The following is a 17,200-nucleotide window of genomic DNA, read 5'->3' on the forward strand; positions in this document are numbered from 1 at the left end:
ATTTCCGTACCTAAAAAGGAAATATGGGTTTTGCAAATTTCCATTTTTGATTTTGAAATAATTAACCCAAATTTTTCAAATAAATGAAGAACTTGTTTGAGATGCAAATAATGTTCTTCTTTGGTTTTTGAAAAAACAAGTATGTCATCTATATACGTACAAGTAAATTCTTTATAATTTCCAAAAATATTATCCATTTTTCGTTGAAAAATTTGTGGCACATTTTTCAGTCCAAACAACATTACTTTCCATTCAAATAATCCTTCTGAACAAGAAAAAGCAGTCCATTTAATTGAATCAGGATGCATTTTTACTTGGTGAAATCCTGATTTTAAATCAAATTTTGAAAACCATTTAGCTTTCTGTATCCTATTTATCAACACATCTTTTGAGGGGATAATATATCCATCTATGTTAGTGTTATCGTTGAGCCTTTTGTAATTATAGACCATTCTAGTCTTTCCTCTTTTTTGTTCTGAGTGTTTATTAACAATAAAAGCAGGGCTTCTATGAGGACTAGTACTGGGTGCTATAACTTTGAGATTTAATAGGGTTTTTATGTGATTCTTACATTCTTCTTGTTCGAAATTCCCATACTGAATATCTTTAGTTTTAATTATCAGGTATGGGTTTATGATTTCTAATTTGCATATAACTGGGTCTTTTTCCCAATATTTTGTAGGGTCTTCTCCTATTATGCTAGTTTTATTCAATCCATCTATAATTTGTTGTATATTGTCAAAGGTTATAATTTTGATAATTTTGACAACTTTGTAATCAGATTCTGCTATAGATAACTCATATTGTAGCTCTGTTTCAGTTTTTATGCTTTCCAAAATACTTTCATAATAAGAATCATGGGATGATGGTACCAAATCATGGGATGTGTCGTATGTTTTTATAGTGTTTATATTGCCATGATTTTTTTATTCTTTTATTTTACAACTACCGGGTGTATCACAAAGACATTGTTTATTCTTGGTGGGATTAGTGGAGGCATCACCACGCTGTGTTCGTAACTTTGATGTGATCTCATCTATTATAGGTGACATTTGTGAGTTTGTAGAAATTAATAGGTAATCTTTTGTAATAGTAATTGATCTATTATTATGTATAATAAAATCAAGTCCTAAAATCATTTTCTCCTTAGCAGGTCGTAAGTCTACCACATCTGCTTTATTTATAAAAATTTTACTACCAAAAATCACAATTTGTGGATAATTGGATAGTGAAATTTCGTGTTTCTGTATCGTTTGTTATTATGTCTCCAGACATTGTTCTAGTTTTGGTTATTATGTTGCTTTTGAAACAATTGTGCTTGGGTACAACACTTTGGCATATAGAAGTGAAAGAACAACCAGTATCTACCAAGGCTTGCAAAATTATTTCAGTTTGGTTAAATTTATTTATTTTTGGAAAATTTATTTTGACTAAAATGTGTAGGCTTTTATTTTTTTCTTTGTTACAAATTATGGGAATGCAATCTTTGTTTTGTAATGCCATAAGCCCACTAGTATGTTCTTCAGTACATTTTGGATCTCTTTCTTTTTGGAAATTTTCGTAAAGAAAATCTACCGTTTTTTCTATTTGGTTTAACCTGATTTCTAGAGTGGAGATCCGATTATTCATGATTTTATTTCCAGAATCATTTTCCTTCTTTGAATCAGGGAAATCTATTTTCAGGATAGTTTGTACGCAACTTATTTACTATTTGGTTTAACCTTATCTCGATCAGAGACAATTGTCCTTGGAAATCCATGCAGCTTTACTATAGTTTTCATGAATAACTCAGCAACTTATTTGCTATTAAAGTCAGACTTCAAACTAGCCAAATGAGCATACTTGGAAAGTCTATCAATGACTACCATAATGACCATATGTCCATTAGAAGAAGGAAGGCCAGTGATGAAATCCATAGCTACATCTTCCCATATTTGGTCTGGAATTGGTAGTGGTTCAAGCAAGCCTGATGGTAATGTTGTATCATGTTTAGCCTATTGACAAATGAGACAACTCTGAACAAACTCCTTGATGTCTTGCTGCATACCATGCCAATAAAACTGATAAGCAATTCTTTGGAATGTTCTAGTAAAAATGTACTGTGAAACTCATACAAAATTTTCTTTACAACTTCATGGCCTCGTGGTAACACTGGATGACCTTTCCAATACAACAACTTATCATAAACTGAATAACTCAGATTTGGAGGCTTGTTCTGCAAACAAAGCTGCATAATTAGATTCAATTGTTTGTCCTGTGCAAGGGCTTCCCTTAATTCTGGAATCAGCTGTAACTTAGGTTGAGATATAGCCATCATAAAAGATCTAGAAAGAGAATCAGCAACTACATTCTCTTTTCCTGACTTATACTCAATGGTGAAATCATAACCAATCAACTTATGCAATCAATTTTGCTGCTCAGGTGTGTGAACAACTTGATCAGTGAGTGACTTAAGGCTCTTTTGATCCGTCTTGATGACAAATTTGTGACCAAGCAGATAATGCCTGAATTTTGCTATTGCTTTAGTAATAGAAAAGAATTCCCTTGCATAAGTTGATTGTTTTTGCATTCTAACATTCAACTTTTTTGAAAAGTAAGCAATGAGGTGTTGCATTTGACTTAGTACAGCACCTACACCTATTCCATATGCATTTGTTTCCAAGGTAAAAGGCATTGAAAAGTTTGGTAAGGCTAAAACTGGTGCTTGTGTGATAACATTTTTGAGCTTTTTGAAAGCTTCATCTGCATCTACTCCCCACAGGAATTTATCTTTCATAAGCAAATTAGTCAAAGGTGTTGTAATTACCACATAAGATTTGATAAATTTTCTGTAATATCTAGTGAGCCCGAGAAAGCCTCTTAATTGTTTAATGTTAATAGGTGTTGGCCAATCCAAAACTGCCTGTACTTTGTCTTTATCCATTGACACACCTTGGCCTGAAACAGTATGTCCCAGGTAATCCACTTTTGGCAACCCAAATGAACATTTGGATAGTTTGGCATATAATTGGTGCTTCTGCAGCAATTGAAGGACTAGTTCCAAATGTAAAAGATGCTCTTTCTAGGTAGAACTGTATACTAATATATCATCAAAGAAAACCAGGACAAATTTTCTGAAGAAGTCTTTGAAAACATCATTCACGAGGCTTTGGAAGGTAACAGGGATGTTGGTAAGCCCAAATGGCATGACTAATCATTCATAGTGCCCTTGATATGTTCTAAAAGCAATTTTGTGTCTATCCTCAGCAGCCACGAGAATTTAGTGATAACCTGACCTCAGGTCAAGTTTGGAAAAATAATTAAAGCCATATAACTCATCAATGAGTTCATCAACAGTTGGGATTGGGAAGCTGTCCTTAAATGTTATTGCATTCAAGGCTCTATAGTTGGTACAAAACACCGCCACGTTCCATCCTTTTTCTTTACCAAAATGATGGGTGAAGAAAATGGACTAGTGTTGGGTGTGATGATGCCTGCAGTAAGCATTTCCTGTACCATAGTTTCAATTTGTTGTTTTTGACTGTGGGGATATCTATAAGGTCTCACCTTTACTGGTTGGCATCCTTTACCAATGGAATGGCATGTTTCTGAGTTCTTAAAGGAGGTAATTCAGTAGGCACAACAAAGATACTTCTATAATTATGCAACAACATCACCAAATCGGGTTCCATATCTTTAGGTAATTCAAGCCATTTATCCTGAGGCACATCTTGTTGCTTATACTGCAAGGTAAAAACTTCAGCTATAGCATGTGTATGATGCATTCTCCTCAGCTGGTTAAATTGAACAAGGCCCGATAATTTAGGGTGATCACCACGTAATGTGACAAACTGATTGTCCTTGTAGAACTTCAAGGTAAGCTGGCTATAATCGGAAACATAAGGACCCAATGTAGCAAGCCATGTCGCTCCAAGTACCAAATCAGCACCAGTAATTGGTAGGAGTTACACAGGTAATTTGAGAGAATGACCTTGAACCATGACTTCTAGTTGCTTCACCAAACCTTCAACAACTAATGAGTTTCCATTTCCCACAAGGACTTGGAAATTGGAAGCATGTTCAATTGGAAGCTTCAGACAATTAGCAATCCTAGGTTGCAAAAAGTTGTCTGAACTACCACTATCAAGTAATATCTGAACCACCATGCCATTAATTGTACCACTAAACTTCATAGTTCCTAGGCTCGAGGAACCTTTAAGGGCATTATAAGATAGGTGATGGTCTAAATTCAAATTTCCCATGGCTTCCTCAATTCTAGGAGGTGGGTCCGGTTGCACTTCAACATTTTCATCCTCATCCATTTGCAACAATAGGTATTGCCGATTAAGACACCTATGAGAATAAGTGAACTTCTCATCACATGTATAGCATAGCCCTTTCTCCCTTTGAATATGCATTTCAGTTGGTGATATTCTTCTGACATTTCTTGGTTTTGGAAAATTGGAATTGTAATTCATGTTGGGGCTTGGAAGTAAGGGTGGTAGGCTTGTGGATTTGATTGACTGAGAAGAAGGTAGGCTTGTGTTTATGTTTGTGTTTTGGGTTGTGTTTTGGTTACGGTTCTAGTAGGGACTTTGAAATGGCTTGTGCTTGGGTAAGTATTTCTCCTCAAATAGCTTGGCTAGAGATACACAACGTAGTAGTGTAGTTGGTGATTGGGCTATTACATCACGTTGAATATCAGGTTTAAGTCCTCCCACAAAGCAATCAATCAAAGCTTCACTAGTAACACCTTGTACGCAGTTTGCAAGAGCAGTGAACTGAGTGTGATAATCGTGAACGAATCCTATTTGTGACAATTTGAATAACTGAGATCTAGTACATTCATATGGAGATGGACCAAATTCCAGTTCTAAAGCACGAGTAAAATCAATCCATGACTGAAATGGAGTAGATTGATTAGTCATTTGGAACCAGGGAACTACCTCTTTTTCCATGTGAATTGCAGCAATGGTAAGACGTTGAGTATCCGGAGTGTTATAGTAGTCAAAAAATTGCTCAGCCTTGAAAATCCATTGAAGAACTTCAGATCTGTCGAAACGAGGAAAGTTAAGTTTCACATTGTGCACCTGAAATGGTGGAGGAGATGGCGAACCTCCAATGGAGTTGTTTCCCGCAACGTTCATGTGCAAATTCGCACCAGAGTTGTTGTTCGATTTCAGCAATGTGTCCATTGTAGCCTCTAGAGTTTCGGATCGAGCTTTATTCTCTTGCCTATCGGCTTCTAATATCTCGAGCAGCTTGGACATGTTCACAGAAAGCTCCTTAAGACGTGTATTATCTGGCATGTTCGAATGAAATCACCAAATGTAACAGTGATACCACAAGCAACAAGAAAAGGACAAGAAAAGGAAATGGAAACAGGAGTTGTATTGATTAAAATGCCAATTGCAGAAGTACAATGACAGAAATTGTAGAAAGGAATAACAGAGAAAGTAACTAGAACCCCAAAGAGGAAGGAAATGATATCACATAATAACTGCCCCCCTCTCTCTCGCATTTTTCTTCTTAAACTACTTTTGGGACCACACAAAATCAGCCAGCCTAGAGTTAGTTATTCTGGCCCTCATGCTACGCCTCTCTCCTTCCTCATTTTCCATGTGTCTTCTTGCTTTGGTCCCACCTTTTCCTTCTTCATTTCCCTCTAAGGCTGCACTTGTTACAGGTTCTTATGTGCTTATGGGTCATGCAATTGATGTACCACAAATTGTGGGTTGACAAATTTTTTTATTGGAGTGCTATGATGGGTTGATCGGAAATGCAGCTGAGAGATCTGGGTTAGGTGGCTTGCATCAAAGAGAGGAGACCAATGAGAGTAGTGAGTTATTTAACTTTTGAAAGGAGTGAGTGGGACAATAAGGCATGTGCTCTGATGAAATAAAAGGGAGCAAAAATTGCTCATTCTAAATTCCACTTTTTTGTCCAACATCTTTTATGGAATGCTATTGCAACAAAGAGGTATAAACCAGATTATGTGCAAAATTATAATTCCCCTTCAAAATTTCTCTTTCTCATTCTATGATCTATGTGTAAACAATTCAAATTGCACTGACTAGACCTTACAATTACTATCAAAGAGACAATTTACTAAGGTCAATATTTTTCCAATTAATTAATGTTGATACACTCATATTACAAATTTACAATTGAAACATTCATGCTACACTGTCTAGGTTTGTGCCTTTTCTGAATTTATCTCCACTTTACTTGTGTCTGTAGGTTGACTTAATAGAATATTGAGAAACATGAGTTTGTTTTTATGTTGTGTTGAATGAAGATGCTTGAAATGATGAAGTGAGTATTTAGTTAGTTGTAGCTCTTGTGACCATGTTGACTAATTATTCATTAGTTTCAATAGATTAATTACTTTTTTGTTTGCTCTAGGTGTATGTTGAGACCGTGGAGTTGATTATTCCTTTGATTTTCCAACAAACAAAAGCAACTTGCTTTGCATATGGTCAAACTAGTAAGATGTTGTTTATTTCTAATTGACAAATGAGTCGTTGAGCACTAACCACCAAATTATAGAAACTAAGAATACCTTTCAACATTTTAGAATTGAATTGAACAATTACTATCTTTTCACTATATTTTTTTTAGGATAAAGTCATTTAATGCTCCATGAATATTTCAAAACATTTTGGGTTTACAGGTATAGTGAAGGACATGAATGAAACTGAAGATGACTAATGATTTCAATTGTTTGTATGTTCTATGACTTTTTACTTCCATATCCATGAAGCATATATAATTGACAGTTAAACATATTAGTTTGCAACTGTAAAGCACTAACACTAACATGGGGACACTTCAAATTCTAAAAATTGTAGTACTTGGACAATGGACTCTGTGTGTGTAGGGAAGAAATGCACTTAGTTCAGTAGTAAATCTTCAATACTTACTCCACTAATATAGGATATATCAATTAAAAAATCTAAGCATTGAGTAATGTAATATTATCTCAATGACCATACATACCAAATTTTAGATTAAGTATTCTGTAATAAGTGAAATTAGAGGCTTGATTAACAAGTTAGTTGTCATATTATTTTAAGAAGATAATTAGTTATTAGCTGTCAAAAACAAAATAAAAAAGTAAGGGATAGGTTGCTTAAAATAGGAGTAGTAGTAATTAGAGGAAAATCTGGATTAAGAGGGTATAAATCAACACTCTTATGTACATTTTTATTCATTTATGAATAAAGTTCTGAATTGTTCCTCTTGTACTTTGAGGGTAGAGAGTGAGTGAGGGTTCAATTGGGTAATTCTATTCCCAATTGCTATAATTGGTATCAGATTAGCTCAATGACGATGGTGACCACGAAGGAACTCGAGAATTGCATGGAATTCTATGAAAAGAATCTCTCTAATCATCAAGAATCAATACAGAAAATGTTGGAAATAGTGCAGATATCGATCGAAAGCCTCACATCAGCAATCGCAGCGATGAACGCCAACAAGAAAATCACGAAAGACGAAGGTCATCACAATGAAATGCCGGAAACGGTTCTTTCAATACATGATAGAGCACAAATTCCATTTCTGCCCTTTGATGGCTCCAACTTTCGAGATTGGAAAGCAAAAGTAGAACAATTTTTTGAATTGGAGGGTACCCCTGAAGAACAAAGAAGTTGTTTGTTATTACTATCGATGGATGATAAAGCCTTTGCATAGCAAAGGCATTACATGCAGAACAATAATAACATAGGGAATTCTTGGCAACAAATCATTCACGATGCTGGAAGCAGATTCAACACGGGTGCATTCGATGATCCAATAGCAGAAATTTCAAGATTGAAGCAAGATGGCCCTTTGATCGATTACCTGGAAAACTTTGACACATTGTTAGCTCGAGTATTAATTACAGAAGACTTAGCATTAAGTTTCTTTCTTTTTGTTTTAACCCCTAAGCTTGAGAAATCAGTAAGGGTTCATAGGCCAAAGACAATTCAAGAAGCTATACGAATTGCAAGATTACAAGAGGAGGTCCTTCAAGGAATGGCAAAGAAATTCTCACTAGCAAAATCCATAAGTTTCGAATCTTAAGTCAAATATACAAGATCTTGGTCTTCTACATCTTCACACACTAAAAGTTATCCAATCACCACCTTACAACAAAGTCAATCTCAAAATCCTACATTTTCAACACTTCCAACAGATTCTAAGGTATCATCCACAAATCTCAGCTCTAGGAAGCAAATTAGTGAACGAATTGTAAAGGGACTATGTAGATTTTGTGGTGAAAAATGGGATAGGGATCATAAGCAACTATGTAAAGTATGGGGTAAACTAACTGCTATTTTCAGTGCACAAGATAATATGACTGCTGAATTTACATTTGAATATGAACGAGAGCAAGAAACTGAATTAGTAGAACAAAGTCTGGATTTAATTTGGGATGCAGATGTTCATATATCCCTTAATGCATTACAAGGTGTAGTTGGGGGGAAGACCCTACAGATGACAGGCTTAATTAAGAAACAACCAATGCCTTTTTTAATGGACACTGGAAGTACACATAACTTCATTAGTGCCAAGTGGGTAAAATCACTCGAACTTAAGTCTCAAAGCATAAAATTTTTTCCAGCTATGGTTGCATCTAATAAACAAATGGTTATTACTATAAGTTGTACTCTGGTAGAATGGCGGTTTGGTGATCATATTTTTCAAGCTGATTTTTTAGTTTAGCCTAGCAGTATTTTTGGGGTGATTCTGGGTATGCAGTGGTTCAAGACACTATGTGACATCAACTGGAATTGTGCTCAGCTGACAATGCAGTTTCAACATCAAGGAAAACTGGTCCACTTACAAGGTGAACAAATTTCAGAGAACATCATGGAATTGGAAGGTAAATTAAAACTAGCTCATTGCCAGGCCATGTTAGTAGCACTACAAGGACCAGTTTGCTATAAGGAGATATCGGTGAAGGATCACAAGTTGACTCAAGAATAGGAATCTAAACTGCATCCTTTGTTAGAGACATACTAGCAGTTATTCAAGGAGCCCACAACATTGCCCCCCAAAAGACAATACGATCACAAAATCTCCTTGGTTAGTGATAAACCATTCTTTTTGAAACCATACAGGTATCCACATGCTCAAAAGGAGGAAATAGAAAGACAAGTTAAGGCTTTACTCAACACTGGGTTTATCAAAGAAAGTGGAAGCTACTATGCATCGCCATTAGTTTTGTTTAAAAAGAAAGATGGCTCATGGAGATGTTGCACTAATTTAAGAAAACTAAATGCTTTGACAGTAAAGAACAAGTTCCTTATGCCTTTAATAGAAGATCTATTGGATGAATTAAATGGTGCGAGTTACTTTACTATACTGGACTAACAAAGTGGATACAACCAAGTCAGAATGGTAGAGAGGACATTCATAAAACTGCCTTTAGAACCCATAGTGGGCACTATGAGTGGGTTGTGTTACCTTTTGGACTCAGTAATGCACCATCCACATTTCAAAACCTGATGAATGATATTTTCAGGGAGCACCTTAGGAAGTTCATTTTGGTTTTCTTTGATGACATCTTGGTCTATACCAAGACATGGTCAAAACGCATTCACTACCTACACACTACACTACAAATATTACGAGAACACAACTTGGCACTCAACTACAAAAAATGCAGCTTTGGAACGACCAAAATCAATTACTTAGGACATTTGATTTTTGCCAAAGGTGTGCATCCAGATCCAGATAAAATTAAGGCAATCCAACAGTGGCCAAGACCTGAGACAGCCAAAGAATTAAGAGGATTTTTAGGTCTCTCAGGCTACTATAGAAGATTTATTCAGAACTATGGCAAGCTTGCTCATCCACTTACACAATTGTTGCAGAAAGACATTGAGTTCAGATGGACAGAAGACACTGAATCAACACTTGTTAAATTGAAAAAGGCCTTGACATCTGCTCCGGTATTAGCTTTACTAGAATTTGGTCAACCTTTCACAGTCAAAACAGATGCTTCAGGAGTAGGTATTGGTGTTGTACTTCTTCAAAAAGGCCACCCAATAGCCTACATTAGCAAAGCCATGGGCCCAAAGTATCAATTACTCTCAGCCTATGAGAAAGAATTCTATGCTATATTATTTGCTGTGAAAAAATGGCAACACTACTTCCTTGGACAACACTTCATAATCAAGACTGACCAAAAAGCATTAAAGCACCTTCTTGAGCAACCTCCAACAACCTTGATGCAAAATTGGGGATTAGAGAAACTCATGGGATTGGATTTTAGTATTGAGTATAAAAAAAGAAAAGAAAATGTGGTAGCTGATGCATTGTCAGGGCAAAAACAAGGAAGCATAGCAGCAATCTTCCAAGTCACATCTCAGTTACTGATGAAGGCTACAGATTCATGAAAAACTGATACAAAATTACAGAAGATAGTGGACAAAATCAGGATAAATCAGGGTTCTTACAATCAATACACATTTGATGGCACATTTATTAGAAGAAAAGGAAAAGTGGTAATCAAAGCATATCTGCAAATGAAAGAAAGGATCCTACATCACTACCACAACACTGTAACTGGAGGACATTCAGTGGACTATCTAACATTTAGGAGGATTAAAGAGTAATTTTATTGGAAGGGATTATAGAGGGAGGTCAGGAAGTGGGTGTTGTAATGCCATATCTGCCAGAAAAATAAACCATTGTTACAAATGCCTACTGAATTGCTTTAGCCATTATATATCCCAGATAGAGCCTGGAAGTCCATTTCAATGGATTTTATTATGAGGCTCCCTTAATCTAATGGAATGACAATTATCTTTGTGGTTTGTGATAGATACACAAAGTATGCTCATTTTATACCATTAGCTCACCCTTTTGGAGCAGCTAAAATAGGACAAGTATTTATGGACACCATTGTAAGATTACATGGTTGGCCATCCGAGATCATTTCTGATAGGGATAACATCTTTATGAGTGCTTTTTGGTCTGAGTTAATGCAACAACATGAAGTTAAATTGCTTAAATCCACACCCTTCCACCCTCAAACTGATGGACAAACAGAGACATTAAACAAGGCTTTAGAAGGATACTTGAGGTGTGTTACGGGTGAATTACCTAAGAAATGGACAGAACATATAGCCTTGGCAGAATTATGGTATAACACTAAGTTTCATACAACTATCAAGATGACACCATTTGAATCACTATATGGCTACTCTCCTCCTATGCCAAATATTACAGTACAAGGAGAATTATTAGTAGAAGCAGTAGCTTATATGATAAAAACCAGACAACAAATAGCAAAGCTTTTATAGGACAATTTAACAAAGGCTCAGGAGAGGATGAAGAAGTATGTTGATCTCAAAAGGGCATACAAAGAATTCAACTGTGGAGACTTTGTTTACTTGAAAATACAACCATGCAAGCAACTAAGTTTGGCAAATTCAGCATTCCACAAGCTGGCTGCAAGGTACTATGGACCTTTCAAAGTAGTAGAAAGAGTGGGCAAAGTAGCTTACAGAGTTGAGTTACCTGCTGGAACAAGAATACATGATGTATTTCATGTTTCCCTGCTAAAAGAACATCATGGTCCTCACATAGCATCACAAGAACTACTAGTGTACAATGATGAGGGTGAATTTGAACCACAACCACTAGTGGTTCTGGATAGATGAATGAAGAGAAAGGGCAACAGAGTTGTCACATAGGTATTGATTCAATGGCAACATACCAACCCATAAGATGCAGTTTGGAAGGAATTATACAGTATGCAACACCAATTTCCAGATTTTAATTGGAGAGCTAACAGGCCTTGAGGACAAGTCCTATGTTTGAAGAGGGGGAAAGTTGTAATAAGTGAAATTAGAGGCTTGATTAGCAAGTTAGTTGTCATATTATTTTAAGAAGATAATTAGTTATTAGATGTAAAAAACAAAAGAAAAAAGTAAGGGATAGGTTGCTTAAAATAGGAGTAGCAGTAATTGGAGAAAAATCTGGATTAACAGGGTATAAATAAACGCCCTTATGTACATTCTTATTCATTCATGAATAAAGTTCTCAATTGTTCTTCTTGTACTTTGAGGGTAGAGGGAAAGTGAGGGTTCAATTGGGTAATTATATTCTCAATTGTTACATATTCATAGGTATGTGTAATCATATAGATGAGCTAACATTTACTTATATCTTATAAAGTACATTATACATTAAAATGAAGTTGATTGGTGGAGTATTGTTATAAGTTGCTTAAAGTATTGTCTATGTATCTGAATAATTTTAAAATTAGTCACATCTGGATATGTGTAGTCAATATGTTATGTCGGACACCACCAAAATGGCATCTCTATGCTAGATAGGCTTGCAAACTTATGTCTGTGTTTCTTACATTAAAGGTTTGAATTACAAGACAAATTCTATGTTTTCTTTTTAACCCACATGAACTTATTTGGCTTTTGTTTTGATGAATTTCCCTTTGATAAGATTTAGCACTATCTCCAGACCTTTCAATGCCATAAAGAGTGTTCATTTTAATTCTCTCCTTTCAGATATTAGTTGTATGTGGTATTTGTTTCAATTTATACATGTCAAGTAAATATTGTCTTGGGCGCATAGTGGATCAAATTTTATTACATATACTGATATACCATTTAAAAAATTATCTGGGTCAATGATTTAGTCGTGCTTGATTTATTTTTTCCTCTTCAAATCTTCATTTTCTTCTTTGAATTCTATAAACTCACTCTACCCCATTTCCTATGTTTTCTGAACTACAAGTGTTATCCTAATTAAATTAGAATATCTTATGAATGTCTCTCTTTTTGGAGATGAATTTGAACAGATGTCGATGTTCTACTATATACTTTGAATAAGTTAATCACTATTTCATCAGTAATCGATGAAGCAGTTTGTTAAACATGTATTTTATTTACCTCGAAACATTTTAGTTGATATTGAATTACTTCATTATCTAAGGAGTGGGAAGACATATACTATGCAACAATTGCCTCTCAAAGCATCCCACAAGATTTTAAGATCATTGCACCACACATACTGGAACCAAGGTTTCCAATAGTTTCTTCGAAATATACAGGGGAAAACTTTTTTATCTCCTCAATGAACGAAAGTAAGTTATCAACTTGCAAACTGGAATAATTATAACTTTGAGGATTATTTGCTTGATTAGTTTTTGATTTTGTAGAAAACTTTGCATGAGGGAGGATGGGAAACAGCAGGTTTGCATTGTTAGCTTGCAAGAATATAAATTATCTAAAGTTGAGACAATCAAGGAATTTATTGAGAGGAAATTCCACAAGAAGTACTGGTACAAGAGGAGCAAATGAGGAATCCTCTCGATCACATGCTATACTTCAACTTTGTATCAAGGGATCAGCTGATGGGACTAAATCAAAGCCTGCTCGACTTGTGGGCAAACTATCTTTTATAGATCTGGCTGGAAGTGAACGTGGTGCAGATACGACAGATAATGATAAGCAGACTAGGTGGGATTTTGTTTTTATCTTCGATCATATTTTTAGCTGATATTTCATTTGAGTAACCGGAAGATTGCCTATTTGGTTGATTCACATGTTTTTTTAAGATTGCCTATTTGGTTGATTCACATGTTTTTTTAAGTTTTATTCTAGGATTGAAGGGGCAGGAATAAATAAAAGTTTACCCCGGGCATATCCCTTTCAGAGGAAGTAAATTGACTGAAGTTCTGCGAGATTCTTTTGTTGGAGATTCGCGCACTTTAATGATATCATGCATTTCACCTAGTTCAGGTTCATGCGAGCATACACTTAACACATTAAGATATGTTGACAGGTATATATTTTGAAATTTTCTGGTAAGGAAGCGATTAATCTAATACTAAAAAATGTTCTAATTGAAAGTTACATTTCAAAGTTAAGAGCCTGTCAAAAGGGAACACCTCTAGAAGGGATCCTCTTTCTTCCTCAAACCTTAGAGACTCTGCTGTGTTGCCTGGCTCTTCAGTTTTATCTCATGATGATACCTTGGAGGATGAAGTAACATATGTTTCCGGTGACAAGAATTGATTTGGTTGGCCCAAACTGCTAGAAAGAGAGCCCTCTTATCCGAATAATGTGGACCGTGTTCCAAGTGGTAGAATGGGGGGAAATTTGACACCATTTGTGTATTTTGATCCACAAAATGGTCGAATAGGCAGTCAAAAGGCCAGAACTGCAAATGAATATGATTACCTAGGACCGACATATGAACAAGATAGAACAAGAAAAACAAGTAAGAGGGTGGATAACAACCAATTATCGTCCATGGGGGATAGAATCTCGTGTTAAACATGTGGATGAATCGCATTTTGAGGCTAATCATTCTGATCCCGATGATAATTTAAATGCCCTCCTGAAGGTATATTCTTTTACTATACTGACTAAAATGTTTTTGACTATTAAAGTACTGAATGGTGCCTGTTTTGCTTGGTAAATAGGAAGAGGAAGATCTTGTAATTGCTCACTAGAGACTTGGAGACATAGTTGTCAAACTCTCGAGTTAACTCGCTAACTCTTACGAGTTTATAAGTCCGCTTGTTCTCTGCAAGTTGATTCTTGAGTAAACACTTTTTTAGAAGACTCTGAACAAACTCTATAAACTCTAAGTAAGCTCAGTAGACTCTCAAGTTTACCACCGAATCAACGAGTTAGCAAGTTAAAAAAATTAAACCAAAATGTAAATCATTTTTTATTGTTTTTTGTCTGTATAACATTCAGCATACCTTCATTTAATGTATTATTCTCAAATACAAATTTCTCACTTTTAATATTATCAAATCTTTATTCTCTAATAACATCAAACCCTGAATGAGAATGATCTACCTCTACTATAACCTCTGCAAGTTATTATCTAGTAGTGATATATTATTACCAGACTTGGTTATTTAAATATTCTGAACTTTATGATTTACTATTTTGTTTTATTATATTATTAAAATATTTATTAGTATGTTATTTATAGATATTTTATTATTATTTTCATATGAAGTAGACTCTTATGAGTCTACGAGTTGAGTCTATAAAACTCTCACGAGTCTATGTAAACTCTCGAGTTTGATAACCTTACGTGGAGGAAACAATACACATTGTTAGGGAGGTGGGTAAATAAGTGGATTTTTTTGTCTATATTTCAATTCAAATATAGTGGTTTACAATCATTGGGATATATATTTTTTCTTGATTTTTGAAATGAAATTTCTTTCTGTGTATGGTGACACTTTGTTTAGAGATCAAGAGTCTAGGTTTAGAAATCTTTTGTGCAAAAAGTTAAACTATTTTAATAAAGTGTTCATTCTTCATTTGTTTTGACCTCTTAATTATTTTATAGCACTAATTAATAACAGTTTGGGTAGTAATGACCATGTTGGAATAGACCACGACTTGGGATGGGTTCAGGGTGGACCCACATTCCTAAGTCTTAGCCTACTTCTTTAACAAAAAAGGATGTTGTTTGCCCCTTAATCATTTTTTCTCTTTTGCTTTTTTGATTTCTAATGTGGCAAGTATATTATGCAAGGAGAAGAAAACAAGGGTTGTTATGGAAAATTTATCAAGGAGGATGTACCTAGAATTGCCGATGAGTTTGAGAAGCTTATTAGAAGCTATCCTAATAGCGGTGTCATCTGGATAAAATAAATGGATTTCGCAATATCTATAGTTGATGTTGAGAAAGCCTGTTATGTCATATAATTGAGTAATTTTTTGTGCGTGTGCTCATGTCCAACTACTATGTTTAGCTGAGGTTCATCTAACTGATTGATATTCAAGTTGAAGTAATGATTTTGTAAGTATTTGGTTCATGGTATTTTGTGTGGAACAAGTGGCCTCAATAACTTAAGGAGGGGAGGGGGGTGAATTAAGTCTTAAAATTTTTTCGACTAACAAGCTTTAATCCTTTTTTAAATGATATGTGATAGATTTAGAATGTAGAAGAAGAAACAATAATCAATTTAACAATGTTCTTTAAATGTGCAAGATAAAGTAAATTGCAATAAAAATAAACGAGATAAGGGAAGAGAGAATTGTAAATTCGATTTATTTTGGTTCGGTCACTTCCTGTGCCTACGTCCAGTCCTCAAGTAACCCACTTGAGATTTTCCACTATCCTTGTAAATTCTTTAGAATTTCTGAACACACCTTGGGATTCCTCACCCTTGTGTTTGAGTTTCTCACATGCCAAGAGACAAACAATCTCTTGATTACAACTATTGAGTTTTATAAGATGAACAAAATGATTTCTCTCTTTTAGAACAGATGATACGACTTGAAGTTCCTAGAAGAATTCTCAATAATTTGCAAGAGTTTGACCAAAAATGTTTAGAGAGGTTTTGAAAGTTAAGTTCTTTGAGATTTTACCTCTTTCTGAAGTAAGGACATATATATAGGCCCATTGTGTTTGTTCAAAATAGTTTGAAGATATGTGTCTTTTCAAAAGATTTTCCAAAACTTTTTCACTAGTAATCCATTACATGACTCTGGTAATCGATTACACAGTCATAGATAGCCTCCACATGGTAGCCTCCCCCTCAAGTGGAAGTCATTATCATCCACGAGTATTCCATGGTAGCCATTAGAGTCCACATACTCTAGGTACTTGCGGTACTTGCACCGCCGCATTTTGTGTTGGGTTTTTTAGGCTTCCTTCCTATGTGGAGTAAAGGACCAAATGAGAAGACTCATTTTGGCTGACTTATTTAAGTGGAGAGGGTTCAGATTAGGGAGAGAAAAAGAGACTCATTTGAGAGGGAAAAATAGTTACAAAACATTGAAAGAGAAAGGAGAGGAAAAATCATTGTGATTTTCACACACCCACCCGAGAGTGTTTTTCAAATTGCAGTTGTAGATTCGTTCACCGTTGGATTGAGCTGATTTTTGGGCAGCCGATTCTAAACACATGATACTTCAAATTGTGTGGTTAGATCTTCAACAAAATATACAAATAAAGAGATAAGTATTTTCGATTCTCTACTCTATATTTTGGGGTTTCATCTTTTTGTCTCTATTGTAAAGCCTTGGGGTCTGTTTTGATTTGGCTATATGTAGCATGTTTCAGGGCACTTATTGGAGACTCTCTTGTATCTTTATTGATTATAGTGGAGTTATTTCTTTGTTCTGGACGATCCATGGTTTTTACCCTTGCATTGAGGGGTTTTCCACGTTAAACAAATTGCGTCTCTTGTGTATTTTTTCTTAATTTCTATTTTGCGTTCTAT

The 17,200-nt window shown here is 35.2% G+C and overlaps 1 protein-coding gene across 1 annotated transcript; it reads right to left on the reverse strand.

Moving 5' to 3' along the window:
• Positions 1–2,404: 2,404 nt before the first annotated feature.
• On the reverse strand, positions 2,405–4,457 carry LOC114400447. Its single transcript, XM_028362894.1, has 3 exons — positions 3,949–4,457; positions 3,570–3,864; positions 2,405–3,016 (listed from the first exon to the last, which is right to left on the reverse strand). The coding sequence occupies exons 1-3, from the start codon at positions 4,455–4,457 to the stop codon at positions 2,405–2,407; spliced, it is 1,416 nt and encodes a 471-aa protein (XP_028218695.1).
• Positions 4,458–17,200: the final 12,743 nt, after the last annotated feature.

Source organism: Glycine soja, chromosome 19, assembly GCF_004193775.1.
Source record: "Glycine soja cultivar W05 chromosome 19, ASM419377v2, whole genome shotgun sequence".
Classification (NCBI taxonomy): Eukaryota; Viridiplantae; Streptophyta; class Magnoliopsida; order Fabales; family Fabaceae; genus Glycine; species Glycine soja.

Excerpts from the sequence above, each read along its gene's own strand:
- LOC114400447 (XM_028362894.1), bottom strand. The coding sequence starts at position 4,457 with ATGAATTACAATTCCAATTTTCCAAAACCAAGAAATGTCAGAAGAATA. Across the intron at positions 3,865-3,948 it reads CATTCTCTCAAATTACCTGT|CCAGCTTACCTTGAAGTTCT; the intron begins GTAACTCCTACC and ends TTCCGATTATAG. Across the intron at positions 3,017-3,569 it reads AGAAACATGCCATTCCATTG|AAGCACCAATTATATGCCAA; the intron begins GTAAAGGATGCC and ends CAATTGCTGCAG.